General features: G+C 46.8%; 1 protein-coding gene across 11 annotated transcripts in view; it reads right to left on the bottom strand.

Moving 5' to 3' along the window:
* The window catches only part of TENM2 (teneurin transmembrane protein 2), a 530,300-nt gene that overhangs the window by 125,156 nt on the left and 381,289 nt on the right, over positions 1-23,855 (bottom strand). For all 11 annotated transcript variants that reach the window (XM_082622423.1, XM_082622416.1, XM_082622422.1 and 8 more), the window contains one exon: positions 995-1,141. In XM_082622423.1, coding sequence (XP_082478549.1) covers positions 995-1,141 — 147 coding nt within the window. The remainder of the gene's footprint in view (positions 1-994; positions 1,142-23,855) is intronic.

Genomic DNA, 23,855 nt, shown 5'->3' with positions numbered 1-23,855 from the left:
AAGCTTGTACTAATGTTACAGGAGCATGACTCTGTGTTCTCAGGAAATCAGGTGGTCCACATGCTACTGCACCCCCATTTAGCCCCAGAATCTTAGCACTCCATCAGGAAACAACACAGGAAAATTCAGCTAGGGGTACAGAACAGAGGTTAGCAAACTTCCTGTAAGGGGTCAGAGAGTAAAAATTTTAGGCTTTGTCTCGGCCAACTAACCAACATTGCCTTTGAGGGTGAAAGCAGGACAAAACATAAATGAATAGTCGTGTCTGTGCTCCCACAAAACTCTACTTATGGACACTGAAATTTGAATTCTACATAGTTTTCATGTGTTGTAAGATATTCTCCTTCTTTAGGTTTTATTCCCCCCAACCGTTAAAAATGTAAAAACCATCTTTTGCTTGCAGGCCGGTACAAAACCAGGCAGTGGGTCGGATTTGGCCCAAGGGCTGTGGTTTGCCAACCACTGGGTAGAACATGGACTTTGGAGTCAGAGCTGGGTTTGGGTCATGATTTTACTATTGGTGACTAAGTTGTTTTTAAGAAGTTACTTAATTGCTCTCTAGGCCTTGGTTTCCTCATTTGTAAAAGTAACATCTCAAAGGGCTGAAAGGATGAAGGGATGCATTCTTACCACCTCTTAGCTCAGGGTGAGCACATACTGTCATCACCAGCACAGATTTGTTTGTAACTCCCTGCCCTGGAAGGCCTGGCAGGGACGGTCACCCAAAGGCAAAGCCAGGGCCCGGCCACCTTTCTGTGGCAATGTGTACTTGAGAAACCAAAGCCAGCATCCAATCCCAGTGCCTCCAGCCCATGTCTCCAGGAGCCCCCGCTGGCCCAAGGATGCCCGTTCTCTGCTGCGCTTGCTTCAAAGGAAATGTTACAACATTTGACAATAGCTGAGGGGAGGTCTTTCAGGATAAAGGACTCATGATGACCATCTATAAACAATGCTCTGCTCTTGAGGGGCTGGGAGTTAGAAGACGCTTGCTCACCTCCCTCATTATCCTTGTTATCCGCACAGGAGGTTTCCATGGCAACGTTGCATCCGGGCCCTCTCCAGCCGGTCTGGCAGACACACTGCCAGCTGTTCTGACCCAGTGTGCATCTCCCGTTGCCGTTGCACAAATCGGGGCAGCCATCTGGTTGGAGAAATGGAGAGGATGAGACGGAGGAACGTGAGGCCGCGCTGGGGCAGCGGGGGAGCCATGCAAAGGGGGAACAAGGCCACAGGGCAGCCGCTGGGCCAGCCGCAGAGTGGGGCCCGGACCTGCCTCGGGAAGAGCGGGGAAGCAGGCGACTCATGCGGTTGCAAGACGTTAGCAGGGGCCCAGATGCAGAGGATCCCCAATGACACTGACCTGTGCGTAGGGGTCTGAGGCAACCTTCCCAAAGTGGGGAACATTCCGGAAAGCTAAACTAGCCCTGAGCTTACAACACACCTAGCTAGGCCGTTATTTCCAGCCCGTTGGCTCAGGATGGATGCTACCTCAAGAAAAATCTTTTCTTTCTTTCTGTTTTCAGAAGAGCCTTCTGCAGCAGAGAGAAAATTCCCTATCAACCCAGAATGGAGGCAGAGTGCCCTCCGTCTTTCAGAATTTTAAAGCTAAATTTACATGCGATTAGCACGAGCTTCTTATGACCACAAACTGGATGGTTCTGCTGGGCTATTTTCATATTTTTGTAGTATTTCGCTTTAAGGGGCACTTAAAAATGTTGGCTGCCAATCATTCAACCTATTTATGGCATGATTTTAAAATACTGCAGGATCGGAAGGCTGGGGAGAGAGTAGGTGCTGAGTGCCATGAATCGGGAAAAGATAGAGGAATGCTTATGCCCGTGGGGAAGGCAGTGGGGTTCGAGTGATTCCTATGGGGGGTGTGTGTGTGTGTGAAATCAGCAGCCTACCTCATTCCCTAATTGCTCCAGCACCCAAAACAGTTGCAGCTATTACTCTCCTGACCTGAGCGTGGGCAAAGAGAGCCTGGATGACGAAAGAAGAGAAAGAGCGGGGGGCACTATAGTGAGATGGGGAGTCTCTGTGGCAGAGCCTCTGTCGCCATTTATAAGATGTAGAGAGAAGCACAGGATTGGTAGGATGTGGCCACACTCACAAAACCTACTTGCTGGCAAGAATTCCTAGATACGTTTTTATTTTTCTTTCCTTTAAGGGCTTTACTGAGGTGTAATCTACATACCATAAAATTCACCTGTTTTAAGTGTAGGGTACAAGGCAATGACTTCGAGGAAATTTACGGCATTGTGCAACCTAGGTATGTTTCCCTACTACGTTTAAATACATTCCGGAAGACCATTAATTTAATTGTCCTCAAAAAATAACTCTCCTGAATCTCTCTCTCTCTCTCTCATTCTATCTTGACATCTGCTACCATCTCTATCTCCATCTCTTTCTATATCTATTTTTAAACCACACAAAGAGCAGGGTAACTTGGGCCGTGGCGGAGGGGTGGAGAACTTTGTAATGATGGAGGTAATTGATTTGAAACCTTTGTGGCCCACATCTTCTGAATCGAAAGTGTGCATCTCCCCTTACTTCTCTCTCCAGCGTTCCAGAGGCCGTCACCTGGCAGCCTTCCTCTCTTCCCTCGAGTACCCCTTCCAAGAATGCCAATAAACCTAATTTGTGCATGTGGCAGCGGTGGGAATTTAAAGGACTCCCCCTAAGAAGAAAGGGCTGGAGGGTTTGAAATTGAGTTGAAATGTACTTCTTTAAGGAGTTTCACTCCTCAGTGCTTATTCCCTCCCATCCTTTCCAGAATGTGGTATGCATGGGTTAGGACCTGGGAGAACAAGGTAAGCAACAGAGGAGATGTTCTACATGCAGAAGTCTGTAAGGAAGACGAGCTGTTGAGAGGAGGAATGAGGAGATGATTACCAGCGAATCTTTTCTTTTGTTGAAGAACCTGGCACTAAATCCAGGATGTGAGCAAATCATCAGTGTTTGCATATCTGAAAAAAGACTTACTTGTCCCCATACCTATCCTCACAAAGCAGAGTCACATTTCCATTCCTTCCTTACCAAGGAGGTGACCACAGCCCTACCTGGAATACCTGTGACTCTCCCCCTTTATACTCTGAGAGAGAGCGCTGGGAAGGGAAGCCAGCCCCAGTGGGTGTCAGAGAAATGCCACAAATATTTCTGCAGGAGCAAAATGCAACTCAGTAGGAAAAGCCCAAGGGACATTTCACAAATTCTCAAGGAAAAGAGAGTATCTTCAACCTCCAGCCACCCCCAGGCTTTACAGTTTCTACCAGTAAGTTTTAGGGAATGGATCACAGAGAATACACTACATGACAGACTTACCAGCATTCACCTGGCATGGTATCTATTATATGTGCTTTGTTTTTTAGCTACTTTGAGGTCTCATGTTTGAATCATATCATGCACAAAGTCTCAACAGAAGCCTCACTGTGTAGGAAACCCACGTCCACTACATAAAAGTCAAATTTGCAAAGAACAATTCTAGCATGCCCGTCAGAGATATGCACTCAAACTATGCATGATCCTAGATGGAACGAGGCTTTTTTCCCCTTCTCCTTCTCTCTCGATTCCCTCCCCTTCTCCCCTGACCCACTGAAACGAGATAAACAGACCACAGTAGTGGGTTTTCTCCACATCGTGTGAGGAAGATGAAAACACGAACAGTGGGAAGCTCGCAAATTTCTGAGAAGTTCTGGGGCGGCTGGGAATTAATGGACAGGACTTTGTTTTTTAGCTCGAAGAGGAAGAAAGCAGCCTTGGTGAATGCGTGGCGTTGCTAGGCAACCCCAAGCTACCCCCAGCACAAGTTCCTTCCGCTGGTGGCCTTCTGAGGAGGTGATTCGTTGTGTTTGTAAAGTGCAAAGCCAGCCTCCACTTCAGGGAAAACAAAACGGTAGGAAGTAATTAGTCTGGAGGGCAAATGGGTATCAGGTGGTGGCTATTCTCTGGAGAGGAATCTGTAACTGGAGTTGAATTGGGCTTATGGGCTCATACTTTGGGATCCATGAGGTCTCCTGCATGGAGTCTTCTGGATTTCAGGCTAGCTAGCACTGCTTCTTCCTTGAGTGCCTATCTCTGAGACCACCGATACAGGAGGCCTTCGGCACAGCTGTCTGATTCTTTGTGCAGGTGTCGGGCTGGCTGTTGGAGACTTCAGGTTCTATCGTGACCCTAGACTAGAGATTCTCAACTGAGGCAATTCTGTGCCCCCATCCCTCCCTCCAGGGGACATGTGACAATGTCTGGAGACACTTTTGATGATCACATCTAGGGGAGGATGCTACTGACACCTGGTGGGTAGAGGATGGATGTTCAGCATCTTAAAATGCCTAGGACAGGGGCTTCCCTGGTGGCGCAGTGGTTGGGAGTCTGCCTGCCGATGCGGGGGACGCGGGTTCATGCCCCAGTCCGGGAAGATCCCACATGCCGCACAGCGGCTAGGCCCGTGAGCCATGGCCACTGAGCCTGTGCGTCCGGAGCCTGTGCTCCGCAACGGGAGAGGCCACAGTAGTGAGGGGCCCGCGTACCACAAAACAACAACAACAACAAAAATGCCTAGGACATCCCCACAACAGAGAATGATACAGCCCCGAATGTCAGTAGTGCTGAGGTTGAGAAACCCTGCCCTTGATCTAAAGCTGCGTGAGAGTTGAGATTTCCCTGTTTGCTGTTGCATCCCAGCACCTGCCCTAGTGTCAGGCACATAGTAGGTGCTTAAATGAATGGAAAACAATCAGGTGGTGCCAGTATCATTTCAGCCTGGCCCTCATCTATAGACTCTTCTGAGAGTTATGAGAAGCTAGTGGGACCTCTTTCTCAAAGATCTAAGTCTTCTTCCCAGGGAGAACTTTCAAGGGCAACAGTGATATCTTGGGATGGTTCTCTCACACTTCCAATACTTTTGGCAGAGTGGAAATGGAATAGTTTCCAAGACTTTTCTACATATAGAATTCCAACCACCAGGAGAAAAATATCTGTTGGCATAGTTACCAGGTAGGCAGGCTTTTTGTCTTAACAAAAATTAGAGCTGATGCAGAAATTTGGGATTAAAAACAAAACAAAAGCCAAGCACACTGATATATTCAGATGACTCCTGAATTTTCAGCTCTTCCCCTGGTCTCTGGACCTGGACTCCAACTTGCATTTCAGCATCTCCATCTGTTCACTCACAAGCATCTCAAACTCAGCAGAATTCAGTCTCTTGATCTTTCTTCCCCTCCCAAACTCTGATTCCTTGATCAATGAATGGCATCTGCATGTACCCCACTGGCCAAGATTGAAACCTTGGAGTCATTGTTAATTAACCTTCCCCACCTCCTCTCTCATCTCATGTATCTGGTCAAAAACCAAGTCCTGCCTAATTTTCCTCTTTACTATAAGAAGCCCTACCTGCTCTTCCTGAATATCTCTAGAATCTGCTCTCCACTCCTACCCCTACTGTTACTATGTTAACCTAAGCCATCCTCATCTCTGGTTTAGACTCTGGTCAAAGCCATCTAACTGGTCTCCCTGCCTCCGGTCTTGCACCATCATCCATTTCTCTCTGTTCTGGACACTGCTGAAAATACTTCTATAGCTTTCCATTGACCCTGGGGCAAAGTCTGAAGTCCTCACCCTGGCTTCCAGATCTTACATGAACTGGTTGTCACCACATCAGCCTAACTCAATGTCACTTTAGGGTTTGTTCAGACTGAAGCCATTCAGCCTTTCCTTATCTGCCTAACTTCAACCCATCCTTCACCCAAGTCATCTCCAGGGAGCCTTTCCAAAGCTCCCAAATCAAGGCTAGCTCCACCTGTCATGGTACCTTTATCCTACCGTATCCTATCCCATCCACCACACTGAATCACAACTGTCTGGCAACTCCCTGATGCTTGCTAGCGCTTGTAGTAGCCCTTCCTTAAGACATTTTATTGTCACCTGCAGGAAAATTGTTGTAATAAAGGTGCACATCGTCATTAACTGCCATTTGAATGGGGCCCCTAGAACTGTGCAGCGTACAACTGCTCTGGGCATTTCTGTTATGACGTAAACCTGTCAGGGCAGGGACCACGTCTATCTTGTTTACTCTTAGATTGCCGGTACTCAACACAGAGTCAGGGGATGGATGAACGAATGACTTTTGACTGAAATCAGCATCTCTAATGCCTTTGGCAGAGTGAAGATGGAATAGTTTCCAAGACTTTTCTACACACAAGATTCCGAAGACTGGGGAAAAAAAAAAAAAATCCATCGACACAGTTACCAGATAGGAAGGCTTTCTGCCCTAACAAAAATTAGGCATGAGCAAAATAATGTCTACAGCACAGTAAAAAGGGGAGCATAAATGTACTTGAAGAAAGCTATACTTGCCATAAAGGGCTTTTCTAAAAAAGCATCAAGAAACCTTCTGCCATGTGCAGCAATTGAGAGGTAGAAATAAGTGGCTAGTACGGTAGAAAGGATGTGGAAAGAGAAGTAGGATTTTAGCATTCAACATCAGGCGCACCTTAGAAAAGCAGAGAGGGCAACACCCAGATGGGAATGCAAGTGAAAACACAAAACAGGCTGCATGTCAACACAGACAGATGACAAGGAAAGCCAGAGAAGGGAGACGTCCCTGCTTGGTTCAAGAGACCATTAGGAGAGCTACTGCAGCCTGGACTACACCCCTGTAGGAAGGCTTTTCTGAACCAAGGGGAAAACCTTAACCCAGTTCGGAGTCAGAGGTCTGAGATTAAAACCTAGATCTGAAAAAAAAAAAAAAAAAATCCTAGATCTGCTTCTTCTTGTCTGTGTGACCTTGAGCTGGTAGCTTCGCCTTTCACCCCCATCTGTAAAACTATATATCTTGCTAATAAATGTTATTTCTTGTCCTTCCCAACAGAATTCAACCTGCACAAGGGCTAAGATTTTTGCCTCTCTTGTTCACTGAGGTATCCTCAGTGTCTAGAACAATAGTTGGCATATGACAGACACGCAATCAACGTTTGCTGAATGAATGAATGAACACGGATGATGGTAATACTTACTCTATACAGATGTCAGAGGGGTAAAATGAAATGACAAAGGCAAAGATTGAGCACATTGAGCTTGAGCACATTGTAAATGCTCAATAGAGAGTAGAACTTATAGTTGTTCATGTTGATATAACTGTTGATATTACAAATATTATAATGAGCAGCAGGTTTTTTGGGGGGGGCATAGTTTGAAGTGCAGGCCACTTCTTCTTGCCTCACCTCCAGATCAGGAAAAAAAAACCAAGAGCCTATCCTATTTCAAATTAAGAAATGGAGGCTTCTGGGGTGTCCTGAGTGTGTGATTGCCTCACATCCTAGGAAATCCTCACTCCCCTTTGCCCACCACCCAAGAATCTAGTAAAATCACTAGAAGTGTTTTCAGAAAACCCACTGATGCTGAGGGTGACTCTGAAGGGCGAGAGAGCTGACGGTGAAATAAGTGATGACTTCCTCTTGGGCAGCATGGTACTTTTGCTTGTTAACTTAATGAGGGAACCCCCCTCCCCCAACGGTTTTAAACATGACAGTTTTCTCAGAGCTGTGCCCTGTTGGAACTGAGGAACGGACACACACTGGAAATATGTAAGAGTCTGCCATTGCACTCCAGAACTCTTTAGACTTGCAAACAGCTGAGGTGCTGGGGACTGGGGATCACTGGGGCTTTGGTGGCCGTTTCTACTAAATAGAGGTGACAAACGCTCAGAAGATTAATATGGTGTTTCGAGACACTCCGGGGACAACTCCAACTAATTTTAGAAGACTGACTGCCAAAGAAGCCTTCTGGTCCCAGAAAACAGCAAGGCTTGTCCTCTTGCTCATCTCTGTAAGCAGGAGGGAGTGGTGAAGAGACTGTTTCCAGGCACAGACTGGCATGGACGCTCAGCCATGAACCTGAGCTTGAACGGCTGCCCCTGCTTTGTCAGAGAAGGTGTGGAAAATCCAGAGGCAGATGTTCCTCTTCGTTTCAACAGCGTGTGTGTGTCTTTAAGGGTTTGCATAGGAGTGCGGGGGGAGGGGGAGGGCTGGGAAGGACAGTGATCCTTTCCATGGTCTAACATTCCTCTTTTGCTCATAAGGCAGAAGTCATGCCCCTCCACCCCAGCAGCAACAGAAACAGCAGAGCTTCCATGAGGTGATGTAAGTTTGGATCCAGGTGTCAAAGCTGCATGTTTCCTGGATGTACCAGGATTCTCACTGAACAGCATCATTTCTGTCAGCCTGGGAAAAGGAAGGCAGCGGGCTCAGCCTTGGGCTCAGAAAACAAAATGCATCTTATTTTGTACTGTTTTGATGCTTCAAACTCTTATCAACACAATTTTTTTAAAAGTAGAAATCATGGACTTCCCTGGTGGCGCAGTGGATGAGAATCCGCCTGCCAATGCAGGGGACACGGGTTTGAGCCCTGGTCCGGGAAGATCCCACATGCCGTGGAGCAACTAAGCCCGTGCACCACAACTACCGAGCCTGCGCTCTAGAGCCCGCGAGCCACAACTACTGAGACTGCGTGCCACAACTACTGAAGCCTGCGCGCCTACAGTCCGTGCTCCACAACAAAGAGAAGCCACTGCAATGAGAAGCCCGCGCACTGCAACGAAGAGTAGCCCCCGCTCGCCGCAGCTAGAGAAAGCCTGCGCGCAACAGCGAAGACCCAACACAGCTTAAAAAAAAAAAAAAAAAAAGTAGAAATCATGAGGGGAGGAAACAGAGTTTAGGCGGCAGTAACCGGGAGTAGCTCTTCTTGGGAGTAGCTCTTCATGTCAATTACTTAGTGAATTGGGACTGAGTCATTATCACCCAGTAGCACTGGGGTCCAACACAAGCCTTGCTTTCCTTGAGGGGAGCCTGCTTTCTTCCCCTGGAACAACACCTTTCTTTATCCCACTTCACCCAATCAGAGGAGGATGTCATGGGTAGTGATGGGCAAATATCAGCAGGTTGCCAAGGCCCACACCAACTGGGGCCACGCTGAAACCCACAGCCAATGTACCAGGAGTTTCTCCCATTGCTTTAGATCACAGCTCTGCTTCTCCAAGTGTGGTTCTGGCACCAGAAGCAGCAGCATCACCTGGGATCTCATTAGAAATGCACATTCTCAGGTTCCATCCCAGACCCACCATTCAGGACCTCTGGGGGGATGGGGCCAGGCAACCTGCATTTTAACAAGCCCTCCAGCAGGTTCCAATGGCTGTTGGGTGAGAACCAGTGCTTTCAGGCTTAAGTCCTAACTCCTTAAAAGGGCCTCCGAGGCCCTGCCTGATCGGAACCTGTCCATTCCTCCCCTTCTCATCTCCTGTCACTTGAGTCTCTGCTCTCTGACCTTGGCCACGCTGCCCTCCTCTGTTCTCGAACATAGTCTGGATCCTCCTCCTTTTGCACTTTTGCAGAGCCCTCTCCCTAAATTCTGCCCCCTGCGCTCACTTGGCAAAGCCATTTATCCTTGGCTGAGCCAGCGGTTGTTCAGGGAAGGCTCTCTGACTTGCAGCTCAGGGTTCCCCCTCCATCACATGACTTCACAGCACGACCTACTCCTTCTGAAGCACTCGCCATCATTCTAATTCCTCTTTTGTTTAGAGCAGTGGCTTCGCATTAGAATCGCCTGGGAGCCTTGAAAAATCCGGATGCCAGGCTGCACCCCCAATTAAATCAGAATCTCTGAGGATGAGACCCGGGCATCAGTATTTTGATTTCTTGAGCTCCCCAAGTGGTTCCTCTGTGCAGCTGAGGTTGAGAAGCCTCAATGCCCATCTTCCTGGGAGCCTCCAAGCGTCCCGAGTGCAGAAGACTCTGACTCCGTTGTACAGGCTGTTTTCCCAGCACCTGGCATTAAAGCTGTTTGTTGAATGAATGCATAAATAAACCATGTGGTGCTTCTCTGCTGCTTCACTGGGCCCTTGATTCGGCAGCCAGGCAAAGGGAAAAGATTCCTGCAGGTCACACCCCAAGCCCCTGGATGGATGACACCTCCCCAAGCAAAAGAAACAGTTGGTTCCAGTACAGGGTCTAAAACTGAGCTGATGCCAGCGGCCGTGGATGAGTGCTGGAGGAGTCCGTGCCTTTCACCTTGGAATAAACTGATCCCTCCTGACTGAGAGAGACAGGATAGAGCAGCCAGCGAGGGAGGAGAGAGGCATGTTGGTAGATTAAGAGGGTAACAAGAGTTCCACAAAGGCAGGGATGACAATAATCAGAAAGCCCAATGGTTTAATTTGGTTCTTGGAGGATAATCAAGTTGCTGTAGCTCGTGTCACTTACTCCCACAGCTGTCCAGCAAATAATGAATGTGGTACCTCCCTGGTATGGAAATAGGGACAAAGGCACGGGCTTTGATCTCTTTTTTGTTATTTTTAACCATCCAATTTCTACACCCACTGAGCATCCCTATAGCCACAGGAGGGTCGTAAAAATACAAATAACACCTAAAAGGCCTGTGGGCAAGGACTTGTTACTTACTGCAGGCTGACAGCTTCCTTTTAACTGGTGTTAAGATCAGGCTGATGATAAATTGCCATGTATATTCTTTTGTTGTTGCTGTTTGCAGCCCAACTTTAGAAAATGTAAGAAAATCACGAAATGTTTCTTTCTTATAGATGTTAAAAGGGCTAGACAAAGAACCTGCCCCAGGACTGTAACTCTGGATTTTAGGAAGCTTTTAATAGAATGACAACAATAGCAATTCCTCAACGAGACATTTCTGTGTGCCTGGCACTCTTTTATATGCCTCTCTTGCATTAACTTATTGTTACAACAACCCTATGGTGTAGGCCCTAGTATTATTCCCATTTTACAGGAGAGCAAATGGAGGCACAGAAAAGTTAAGTAACTTGACCAAAGTGGCAGAACTGGTTAGTGGTGGAGCCAGGATGTGATGTCAGGCGTCAGACGGGCTCCAGAGTCTCTGCTCTCAACTAGAGGGACCAACTGTCCCCGTTTGCCTGGGACTGTCTGGGTTTAGCCCTGAAAGTCCTGAGTCCCAGGAAACCCCTCAGTCACATGCCACCTGGGATAACTGTCATTATCAAGGTCAGCGAGTGAGGACTGGGCTCTTTTCACTGGTGGTCATGGAGGCGGACGCCCCCCCGAGGGCAAGGGAGAGGGCACAGACTTTTATTCTGGGTTACTTGTTTGAGGACGTTGGCCCCTCCAGCAGTATCTGTGGCCTCCTTGGACCAAAGTACCAGGTCAGCCCAGTAACCACATGGCAGTAGCGTGGTGAAGGCAGTGGGCTCTGAATCCAGCCCTATCCCTTGGCTGTATAATTCTAGGCAAAAATTATAAGCTCTTTATTCCTTAGTTTCTTCATCTATGAAACCAGGGCAAGAAGGGTACCTATCCTAGAGGGTTGTTGGGATTTAAAAGAGAGAATACATATCATATTACTTATCATACTTAGCATGAGTGTTAACAGGTGTTAATGCACAAAAATACGCATGATGTGTAAACCATGTGTAAATGCACATAGTAAATGTTCCAGAACTGATAGCTATTATTATTAGTGTTGCTGTTAAAAGTAACATTGAAGAAAACAAAAAAGAAAAAAAAGTAACCTCAAATAGTAGCAGAAGGGTCCCGTGTGGCTTGGGAGAGCCTCTGATTGGCACTTGAATTGGTGATGGCGAGGGAGTGTCCGCCACTGTTTATACCAGGATCAGCGCAGTCAGTAGAGCAAAGACCCCAGGAAGGTGTCCTCCAAAGAGGAGGAAATGGACATGAGAATAGTGAGATAATTTCCTGAGAGTTACATGAGTAAGATGGGCACGTAATGTGACCCGTTATGTTCAGAATCCCCCTTAAATGCAAGAGGCATGTGAGGTAAAACTGTAAAGGATCCCAGGGCTGAGAAATCTCATTCAGGCTCAAAAAAGTATGTTAACAGAGAGGGGTGGTCTGCCCGGGGCGTGCACGGGGAGCCCCGTGGAGCAATAGAGAGTCAGGGTCAACTCAGCAGTGAGTGCGTCCTGCTTGATTGGGGGGAAAAATGGGACACCTCTTGCCACTGATGAGTGCGGGTCCCGGTGCTCGGCACTTCACATCCTCATTACTTCACTGAGTCTTTACAAGGAGCATATAAAGTACAAATTATTATCATCATCTGTGGCTGAAAAATCTGAAGCTCAGAGAGGTTAATGAACTTTCCCAGGGTCATAATCAGTGAAAGTGGTAGCCTGAGGGTTTGCACCCAGGCCCGTCCAACTCTGGGCCCATGCACTTCGCTTCCCTCTAACCAGGGAGGATTCTACAGGGAGAGGGTTGGCATCGGAATAACACACCCCTTGCTTTGACTCTTTGCTTCCCGGGGGATTTTCTGATCTTAACTTCCTTTCCCATATAGATTTCTCTTGAGGGAGAGAATACACTGAGAAGGAGATGTGGGTTTTCCTCACTGTGGATTAATCAATGACCATTTTGAGTTTATAGGTGGTTTAGGGTAGTGTGAGGTGTCAGTCTGGAGCTTGACCCACTCTGTTAATAAGATGAGAAGCGGACCGGATCCTGCCGGGTGAAGCCACCCCATGATGTCCTGCCTGAGTGGCTTGGTGGTCCCCAGTTAAGAGGGTTGCCCTTTGTCTCCAGCTCTACCCCTCGCCCTTGATGGGTCTAGCGTGTGGAAATCAGGAAGTGAAAGGACTTCTAAGGGAGAAATCCCAATGCAACATCAAGCATGTACGGAGTTGTTATAATGTGTCAGCTTCCAGAATAAATTCATGAGCTTATTCTTTCATTCATTCGGTAAATATCTGCTGAGTATCTACCAAATGTCAGGTACTTTCTAGACACAGAACATATAGTGGTAAATAAAAGAGACAAAGTCTCACTCTTAAAGGTCTTACATTCTACTGGGGGAGACTCATAGTAAACAAATAAGAAATTAATATGGCATGTCAGATGGTGATAATTGCTAGGGGGGAACTGTGATGGGGGTGGTGTGTGATGAGGATTGCTGTTATGTATGGGGTGGTCCGGGAAGTCCTCGCTGATGAGGTGATGTTTGAGTGAAAACCCTAAAGGAGGGGAGGGAGAGAGTCATGCCAATGTCTGGGGTGGGGGGACAGGAATCCAGGCAGAGGAAACTGTAGGTGCAAAGGCCCTGAGGCAGAGAGCGCTTGGGGTGTTGGAAGGACAGCAAGGTGGCTAGTGTGACTGGAGCAGCGTGAACAAGGGGACAATGTGGGGACAGGGTAATGGGGTGGGGACAGATATATGCAGAACCCTGCAGTTTACTCTGAGGATAGTGGCTTTATTCTGAGTCACAAGAGCTCTGGGGATATTTTGAGCAGAGGAGTGGCCCGATGTGACTTGAAGTTTTAAAGGGTCCCTTTGTGCAAGGAGAACACACAGGGATGGGGCAAGGGCGGGATCTGGGAAGCTGGCCAGGAGGAGGCCATAGGGATAGTCTCGGTAACTGTCGTGGTGGCTCAGGCAGGCTACAGGGGTGCCCTGCTACCATGGCTCTGTGTGGCAAGGCTAACTCTCTATGGTTTAGGGTTCCCTACGCATCCCTCCAAAAGAAAAGACTTCTGAGACACAAAAGCAGAGGATAAAATACTTCGTCCATGAAAGAGCGCTCCGGTTACGCACATACATTTGAGTCCTTCGCTGAGAGTCGGTGAACAAATGGGGTTGAGGACACGGGATCCTGCCCTCCTCTCCAAGTTGCTTTTCCTTATTAAAGACAACAAGCAGAGTGAAAGGAAAGGGCGGCGTGGGTGGAGGAGATCAGAGAAGCACGGGCTCTCCCAGGCTCTGTCCCTATAGTCAGGGTTGACAGTCTAACATGGAACAGCTCCAGCAAACGAACTTCCTGACTTTCTTAACAGAATGACTTCAGACCACAGGCTGCATGTATTCTGCCAGCTTTGTCTAGGTCTTCTTGGCATTAGGGCCTCCTTGCACCACCCCCAAGCATCCTCCCAGATTATTAAGCCTGGACTTTAAATCCCTGTGCATTCTGTTTATCTCTATAGGTCAGCTTGACGCATCTGACTTGTGGCACTCAAACACACTAAAGCTATCTCTATCTCTCATCTACCTATCCACCCATCACTTATCCAATATCTATTTATCTATCTATATTTATATTTATTTATTCATCTATCGAGCTTTCCCTACCAAACAATCTCTCCAAATCCTCTGAAGACGTGCTCTCAGAACACTGCCTATCAAATGACCTCATACAGTAACCATATTTTATCTTGTTTGCTTTACTTTCTGCCTGGTACAGAAACAATAAAAACACTCCAATCTCCCCTCCGCTTTTCACCTCCTTTCTCTCCTCTGGCTGGCATGGTGTGTCCCACGCCACCCTTACTCACGAAACCAGCGCCTTCATCATTCACCAATCCCCAGCCTTGTGACGCAGGGAACCCTGTTGTCCTGACTGTATCCTGCGCTTTGAAACTCTACTTGCATGTAGTGTTCTAGTCCTTTTCTTAACGCATATTTTAGCTGATCAAGGACTTAGGGGGCAGGTCGCTGGTCATGAGAGGATTTTTATCTACCAATTTTGCAAGAAGTCTCCATCCATATGAGGAATGAGGAGACTTGTTTTCGGAGAGTATAGAATTCCAACAATCTGGCCCATGCTATTGTTAGGTGCTACTCTTCAGTTTTGCATAATGAGTGTGCCCTTAGGAAGGCAAGAGCTTCCTCTTGGAAATCCTCTCATTTACAGAGAAACAAAAAATCCCTCCTTTCAAATACATTTTAAACATGCAAAACAGCAGTATGTTTCTGCTGTCGCATTTTCGCTAAATGGATAATTGAATGGTGAATGGGAGCTGCTACTCAGCTGCTTAACCTGCCGAGTTTCCACCCATACACACTCCCAAATTGCAGCCGAGCAATCCCCGGGAGGCAGAAAGCATGACTGATTTTTCCAATAAAGCTACAGAAATCGATAACCCTTGTAGATGGAACGCTCACGTCTCTAACCATCTCAGAGTTTCACTTGCTCTGCTAGCCCTCCCAAACAAGCCTCTGCCTTTACCCTGGCACATGTTACCAATTCTCTACCACCAGGACTTAGCCCGAGTTCTATTCCAGTTCTGCTGAATGTCCCTTTTAGAGAGGCCCTGCAATGCATCTTGATTTAGAGATGCTTGGGTTTTATGGGGCTCTGGGAAATGCTGTTTAGCTTTTCCAGAGCTCCAATAAGTTCTTATGCATGGCTGTGTATGCCTGCATGATTAATGGCACTTGTGAAGGTCTTGGAGCTTTCAGAGGTCACCCTGTGTGTACTGAATAACACAGCGCATGGCCAGAATTACCCTTGGATGAGAATCCTGGCTCCACACAAATGCAATGGCATCGCCTGCTTTAGTCAACATTGCCCGAGACTTGGTACCTCTCCCTGACTGTGCTTCTAAGGAAAGTTACCTCTCCAAAACATTCTAAAGATAAAATGGGAACCATTTTGGTTTCTTGGTGATTTCTCCGTGCTGTGTCTTCGGTACCAGGATAAGAAAGAAGGCTGGGAAAACCAGAAGGCTGCTATGCTAGTCTCTGACGAGATGTCCAAGGTCAGGGTAGACAGGCCACGGTGCGAAGCAAATTAAGCGTCCATGCAAAATCTGCTACAGTGTGCAATGCTGTGGTTGAGAATTTAAATGCACGAAAGTCAAGAGATTCGAAATGATGGTTCCCACAGCAACTATAACTCAGTTCTCTGGTGAATATAAAATTAACTTCATTGCACAACATGCTGTTCGATTTACACCTTAATATAGTCACGGCAGAGTTACAGTTGCTGTGAGAACGCTAACTCTGAATTGTTTTGAATAATTAGTTTAATGAAAAGTTGGTAGAAATGTGAACTCTGATAGAAAGTCAACTTAAATTTAGGGGAGTTGGTCAAGGACGCCTATGCTGAGGAGCAGTAAGTCATTTTCGAAATCTGAGATAAGTTAGGGCACTCTTTGGCCAGGGGGTGCTGGTAAAGCAGAGAACCCCAAAGCATACTAACGGAGGGGTCATTCTCCATCACCAAACAGATGCTTCTGCAGGTGGTGACCTTACCAGTAGGTGAGGGTGGCTCCCTGGTGCCCATATATACTCTGATTTCATCGCTGGCCTCCAAAGTAACCCTCTTGTTGTAATTACCTGGGGTCAAAGCAGCTGATCAAACCAGTGTGCTGGTTACACCTAGTCTCTGTCAAGTCAGCCTGGATTTAGAGCTCACCTCCCCCTGTCCCGGCCAGTTAAGACTTCCACTGATGGTTGAACCTCTCTGAGCCAGTTTTCTCACCTGTACGATGCTGAGGACAACAGTTTCCACCTCACAAAACTGAAGATTTGACGAGAGAAGGTTAAGACGTGAAGAATCTGGCACCAGGACTCGCAAGTTTTATGGTCAATACTCAATAACTATCAGCTATTATTATCCGAAAGGGGAAGTCAGTCAATCCGTACATTCAAAACATATACGACATCAATTATTTGTCCCGTCTCCTTATTTCAGCCCAAACCGATTTGGGGTAAGCCTGAGTCAGCCGGCAAGGGGTGATAAAGACAGAAATGTGAACTGGAAGAAAGCTTCCTAAGCCACAGTGTGTCTTCAGGAAAGATACTTGAGGCCACTTCTATTGAAGTGCTGAAACGAATCATTCGATCATCTCTTCCACCAGATGAATATTTCCGAACATTTTTGGTTACTGTTTCCTTCCCCATGAATCTGTTTTATTCAATAAAGAGTAAGATGTTTTCACACCCTACCAAGGAACATGTTTCACTCCCTTGGGGGTGATTCTGTGTCACTTTGAATGTATGCACTAGGTTACAGGCCAGCACATCCTTTGTTCAAGCCCTCATGTTCCCAACTCAGGAGGAACCCTGCATTTACTCAGTTTTGGTTATTCCCTTTGCTATTCCTTCTTCCAATCCAGCTCTTGACTTTGTAACAAATGGGCTGTTTTGGCAGCTAAGAAACCCAGTATTTTTTTTTTTAACATTATAACATTTTTTTAAACATCTTTATTGGAGTATACTTGCTTTACATTGTTGTGTTAGTTGCTGCTGAATAACAAAGAAGAAACGCAGTATTTTTGAAGCCAACTCACAGTGGCTCTTCACTCTTTTCCTCTCCAACTTGTCTCCTCAGATCTGATGTGCTTTCTCTTTTTCTCTCTCTGAAATGGCTGAGAGGGTCACACCCAGGGAATCTCAAGCCAGCTAGCACTTCCGGAGCACCTTCTGTCCTCCTGCTCAGGGCAGGGGATCATTCAGGCTCTTTCTGGGTAGTACTTGTGGTACTTTCTGGGTAGTACTTTCTGGTAGTACTGGCACGTGGTACACACGTGCCACCCAGTACAATCCTGCTGGGTGGCAGGACTGGCCAAACCAAAGGAACTGGTCCTGCCAGAGATCATCTTTCTTGGGAGCAACTGTCAGGGTTTTAATAGAAAGGGGTGAAACCCCAGCCTGGGAAGAAAAACAAATGAAAAGCAAAACCCCCAGCAATGTGCACTTCTAGCTTCTGAAGCCATTCCCAGCTGGCTTTAACTCCTGTCTTCCTGTGTCAGCCTCATGCTGTTTTCAGGGGCTCTGCCTTCTTCCCCTCAATCTTGGCCTGTGGCTTTTTACCTCCGCTGAGATCAGTATCAGTAACATTTTCATGGCTGCTAAAAGGCGGGATTTTATAACACTGCAAACGTTTGCTTTTACTGCTCAGAAAATAGTTTAAGGTTGCATTGCTTAGTGTAACCCAATCTCACTGGTGATGGATGCGGAAATTTACATGTCAAGGTAAAGGCATCCCAGGAAGCTGAGGTCAGTTAGATGCATTGAAACCGACCTGTGGTCCTGCCAGGTATTTAACTCAACCTGGAATTTCACTTCAGTTTCTTCCGAAACCTGAGTGGGGCTGCCGAGCTGAAACTGCAGTGGCCGAACTCCCTGCTGATCAGCGCATCTGGCCTCTTGCGTTTCCCTTGAATGTCACTGTCTGCCTTCAGGAGTAGATTTAACCCGAAGGCCAGTTCAGCCAGGTGGGCTTGAATTTGCCGGCAGATCTACGGTGAGCGTCACCTGCGCTGGCATTTTACACACTGTACCATGGGCACTTTGGGCTTTACCAGATTTGGCAGCATTGAGGATGTCAGTGGCTACCTTGGCTTTTTTGACTTTCTAGAATGCCACCCTGAGGCCATGATGACAGAGGAGTCCCCAACATGGTGCCCCTTGAACTCCCCCAAAATGTATGTTGGCTTATCTGTTCTAAAAATACAAATGATGATTTGTTTGTATGATATTGAATATTTTGAGAAGCGTAATGTACGGAGACAAAGAGCAGTCTCGGCTGACCTTGGAAAGCTTCCACTCTGAACAGCCACATGGAAAGCACAAGTCGATTTCTCCCAAGGCAGCAAAAAAGCCATTTCTTTATATACTCAGCTATACTCCTATATATGAAGAAATCATTCTTTTAATCTACATACTTTAAACATATTCAATATTGATTTTGATCTACTGGATGAGCTAAAACATTATGGTTGATTCTGGAGGCTCAATCAATTGTGGCTCAGACTAACTAGATTGAGGAAGGATTTCCATGGCTTTTCTGCAAGATCTTTAAAGTTTGCATCCCTGGTAAAGGCCGTTTCCTTTGACTCTAATGAAGAGTGTCCTGATTCGCAGGATCAGATGGCAAGCGGGGTGGGTATGACAGCCTTTGTAGTTCCAATGTCAATAAGTTTACTTTTCTCCCCAACACATGCATTTGAAAATGGCCAGGTGTTTCTCTCATTTTGCATCTTCCTCTGAAGGATGTTTACGGCATGCTCGCATGCAGAGAATGTGAATGACTGTAGTAGAATATCATGCTGGGAACCATTCCCAGGAATCAGCAGCCTGATCTGAGACAACTTGGAGGGAATCTAGAAAATGCAGGATACTTGTGCTCTGCTGTCCTGGCGTAAAGATCAACAGGTTTACACTGCTGTACTGCAGTCTTCCTTCTGGGCCATGCCTGCAAAGCCCATGGAATTCCCCTGAGTAGAGCAAGACAGACAGCACATATGCCCAAGAAGCTGAGGGGAAGGGGCTGGGCAGGGGGACTGTGTACGAAAGCCCTTGAACCCAGTCATGGAGGGGAAGTGATGGCAGTGACAGAGCTCCAATCACTGATGGTCAGTGTTACTTTCTTGGCTGTTCTCCCCAAGGCAACTCAGGGAAGATCCTTGTTCCTGGCCCTTTATTGCACTGCTCTAGCCCTTGCGCCTGTTTTACACGGCCATTCCCACTAATCCACTGTGGCCATAGAGAGGGCACACGTGCCAGCTCTGTAAGGGAAAGACTTCTCCTCTACCATTGTAATTCTATCAGACTGAGGAAGAGAAAGGGACATAGGGACCTCAAGCAGCATGAATTATTCAGGCACGGTTAGTAAAATACAGGTATCCAGATTCCTGAAGATACCTATTTGGAGTTTCTAGGTCTTGAGCACTTGCAAAGGTAGCATTTCAGAGCGTGGCATTAGACCAATGACCAATGCAGAGACCTATTGTAATGGGTGCGGATGTACCATGCTGGGCCTGCTGAGAAGTCAGATGGGTGCACACACATGCATGCACACACAGACGTGTACACACTCACACGCACGGCAGGAATAAGTTACTGGCTCAGTTGGCCTACACTGCTGAGATCTGGGGCTGAGCTGTCAACTGGAGCAGTTGCAAGGAATAGAAGCCAAAAAGGGCAGCAGAGGAGGCAGTAATGGAAACCCTGCCCATGCTTCTTGAATGCTGTATTTGCCAACTGTGTAGACCGTGGATTGAAACCAATGAGTTGACCTAGCTGCCTCGTGTCAAATCCTGTCTGATGCTGCTCACTGTGCATTAGGGGGGCAAGAGCCTCCTGCTGGCCTCACAGGCTTGTTGTGAGGTTGACTGAGGCAACACAAAGTCTTTGAGCTCCTTGGAGAAAAATTCACCATGTAAGTGCAAAGTATCACCGTTCTATCAGGATAATGAGACTCCCTCCAGCTTAAACCAGTCACCAGGAGACATGGGGTATCAAAGAAAAGTAGCCAAAGCTATGCAAGTCTCAATCCAGGCAAATGATGTTTCCTCATTCAGCACTCATCTTTCACTGGAGGTGTCAGTGGCCACAGATGGGTGTCTCGTTTGGCCCCCAGTCTTGTTTGAATGGCTTGTACAGCATTTTCATAAATTTTGAGTTGCTTGCCAACATTTAAACGTTGGGACAGTATGCGTACCAATCTGGATCTCTGGCTTCTACTGAAGAAGTGGAAAATTTGGCAAAACTAGGCTTGCATTTCTACATGGCAACATTCAGCCAGTGGTGGGTTGTGTCTGCCCTCCACAGATAGGGCCTTTAGTTTCCAGATTATTCCCAATCCTTACCATCTTACACCCTATTTAATGCACTTACTTACACTGGGCTTGCCTCACCCACATAGGGGTGTTTGAGTTTATGCCTTCTTCTATAGATTTTGCTCTCCCTCCCCTTCCCATAGTCAACAAAGATACCGAATGCATGGTGCCCTCATTATCCAAATCTAGGTTAAGCCCCCCAGCAAAGGAGAGGCCTGTCTGCCAGCTCCTGCCAGGGGAGAACTTGGTTTCTCCCGCACCCTCCTCTAGCCAGTAATTCCACCTGAAAACCCCACAGTTTTCTTACTTAGAGATGTCCAAGCAGTAATCCAACTAAATTAGATTATAAGCATCTAAAGGTTTTCCTAATAAATAAAAATATAGATACAGCTAGGAGAAGATGAGATTTAATTAATGAGTGCTGTTTAACTGAACAAGCTGTGCCATATATGGAGGATTAAAAGATAAAAAAGGAGAGGAGGGAAAATCAAATTTTAATGAGTTGCCATCTTCATTTGATTTAACTAACTGTCTTCCATTGTTGGAAATATTAACACTTATGAGGGAGTCATTTGTGTGTATCCACACAGTTTGATACCTGACTGCTTCCTTTTATTTAATTACACTGTGTTACAAATGAATTTAAACTACCATTTGAAGGACAGGGCTTCTATTCTTACATTGATCTCCTTGGGAAGCTATGAGCAAGGCATGGTGTAGACAAATAAGCCAAAAATATAGGTAGAAACACCAGGAGGGTATCCCAAGTTAGAAAACGGCAAAGTCACATGCAGTCAAAAAGGCAGTAGAGGTCTCGAGTTCCTCAGACTGTCAACCACCCCTCTGCAAATCATGTCTCATCCTTGCTGCCCCAGGGGCTCCCACGGAAGAGGGGAGGGGGCGTGTGCTACAGCCAGCTCACAGGAGGCACGTCATACATGTTTCGTGACACATGAATGAATGTAGTTGCCATTGCCCAGCTAGAACCAGAGAGAGGAAGTGTGGACCCCAGACGTGGCATGCAATGAAACACGTGTGGCTCTCTTGTTTATTACACCCACGTTCCTGCAGTTGGCAGTCAGATCCACCCCGGGCCGTTTCTACCGCCCTCCCTGCTTTACACTTGCTCCTTGGGTTCTCCCTTCTTAAAGGAACAGAATCCAGGTGTTCCAAAGAGCTCCTCCTGCAAGAGTGAAATCAGAGGAAGGGCCCAGACACCTGGCTTAACACATGAGGTCTAGTACCCCGGCCTCTCTTTCTGGACTTTTGGGCTCCTTCCCATGCGTTGTTGTATCCTATCCCTACTGCTTTCTTAACTGCTCACTTCATGAAGACACAGCGGTGAAACTACAGTAAAGGCAAAAAGAAGTGCTGTTCATGATTACGAAGCCAACATTTATGGCACATCAAGCACTGTGTTAAGTGCTTCACCTATAAGTGAAGTCCTCACAACAGTAGGGCATGGGTATTATTAATTCCCAATTTACAGATGGGAAAAACCAAAGCTTACCGAAGATACAGAAATTGCCAAAGATCACCCGACAGGCAATGGATTTGAAGCCAGGCCTGTTTCATTCACATATTTAATCTTTTTGCTACACATTTCCTTACATCAGCCCCTCCCTGTGAACGCATGATAACTACAGTAGTAACTATTGAGCACTGATAATGAGTGTTCATAGTTAGCAGAAAGGGAAGATGTTACAGTCTATAGACAGGATGTGGTAGCTATTGAGAGTCTGGAGTGGGTATTGATGTATATTATGTGTTTCAAGCTGTTTAATTCTGGGTAGACCGTTTTCGGCGCTAGGCTTTTCTATGATATGAAAACATTTCCTGTATCAGACCCCTAGAGAGCAGGTCTGTAAGTGAACAGATACAGATCTTTCTTGGCTCCATTAAATGGAGATACAACGTTAAATCAATTCATATTCAAAGTATGGTGAGAAGCTGATAGCAACTTGCTTCAGGGACCCAACTCCACTTGCTTGCGTTCCTGGATTAATAGGAAGAAGCTAGTTTCTCTCAACATCTTCAATCTCCCTCCCTATTCACGGGCGGGTGTTGCTATCACCAGCAACTTCTGGGCTTCCTGAGCTCACATACACCTAACGTAGAGAAACAATCTCACTGCCTCTTGCCAGGAAGCTCTCTTGCAGGGCCAAGCCACCACGTTTGCGTTTCGTGTCATGAGACAGTGTGTCTCTTGGATGGAGTAGTGTGACCAGGGGGTGACAGCTTGCTAACATGTTGGAATCAAATCAGGTACAAATGTTTCCTCTGTGTTGTGAGGTGGCTGTTTTATAATCTTTGGGGGCCCCTACCCCGCGACATTGATTCTAGATGAGACACGGCTGCCTGGCAAGCCCTCTTGAAGTTAAAACATAATTTAAAAAATAAAGAAATGCAATTCACACTTATCAGAGCCCATCACTCTGCCTACAGCTTTAGACAGATGACGCTTCTGGGCCAGGCTCTAACCAACTTCATTGCTAATCTGACCAGGTGCTGCTGTGGCTGAACTTGGGATTTGTGGCCCAGGATCTTCAGCAATTTTCTTTTTTGCTTTTTTTTTTTTTTTTTTTACTGCGCTTTCTTTTTCTCTTCTTTTTTTTTTAACATCTTTATTGCAGTATAATTGCTTTACAACGGTGTGTTAGTTTCTGCTTTATAACAAAGTGAATCAGCTATACATATATTCCCATATCTCCTCCCTCTTGCGTCTCCCTCCCTCCCACTCTCCCTATCCCAGCCCTCTAAGTGGTCACAAAGCACCGAGCTGATCTCCCTGTGCTATGCGGCCGCTTCCCACTAGCTATCTATTTTACATTTGGTAGTGTGTATATGTCCATGCCACTCTCTCACTTCGTCCCAGCTTACCCTTCCCCCTCTCCCTATCCTCAAGTCCATTCTCTAGTAGGTCTGTGTCTTTAATTCCTCCTGGACAACAATTACCTGGGGCTTTCTGTCTCTAGAATGCTGGTTAACCCTTCCTTTCTCTGGCAGGATGTGTTTTTTGTGATGTACAGTTTGGCCCGCTGGGTGATGCTGGGTGCCATACATGGTTAGAGCAAGCAGCCTCAAAGAGCTGTACCAGAAACTGCTGGAAACCTAGAGTCTAGGGCACATGGAAGCAGTTCCCTCTCCCTTCCTCCTGGGACATGACTATTAGGAAGGTGGGAGGCCACAGGGACTCTTTGATTGGCAGTTGAGCTGGCTGAAAACGGAGGCAACCTTAAGAGTCGGCTGTGTAGACGGTAGGGGTCCCAAGGCTAAGTTGGGATTCAGAGCCTGGCTGTGTTTGGAGAACTTGTGAGCATCCCTCACTGTCCCTGGGTCTATAGAAGGTGTCTGAGGATGAACACAGGTGAGGAAACAGAAAGGATCCTGTGGTCTGTTCTACAGCCCAGCCTTGGGACAAAACCTTGAAGTATGGGAGAGGGGCTATAGGCAAAAAATGAAGGGCTGTTTTCTCAAAGGAACATGTTACCAGCTGATAAATTTTCCCAGCGTGGGAGAGTGTGGCATT

The sequence above is a fragment of the Mesoplodon mirus genome (genome assembly GCF_964341445.2).
Source record: "Mesoplodon mirus genome assembly, chromosome: 5".
NCBI lineage: Eukaryota > Metazoa > Chordata > Mammalia > Artiodactyla > Ziphiidae > Mesoplodon > Mesoplodon mirus.
The sequence above is the reverse complement of the archived record's forward strand: the minus strand, read 5'-3'. Positions and strand labels throughout refer to the sequence as shown.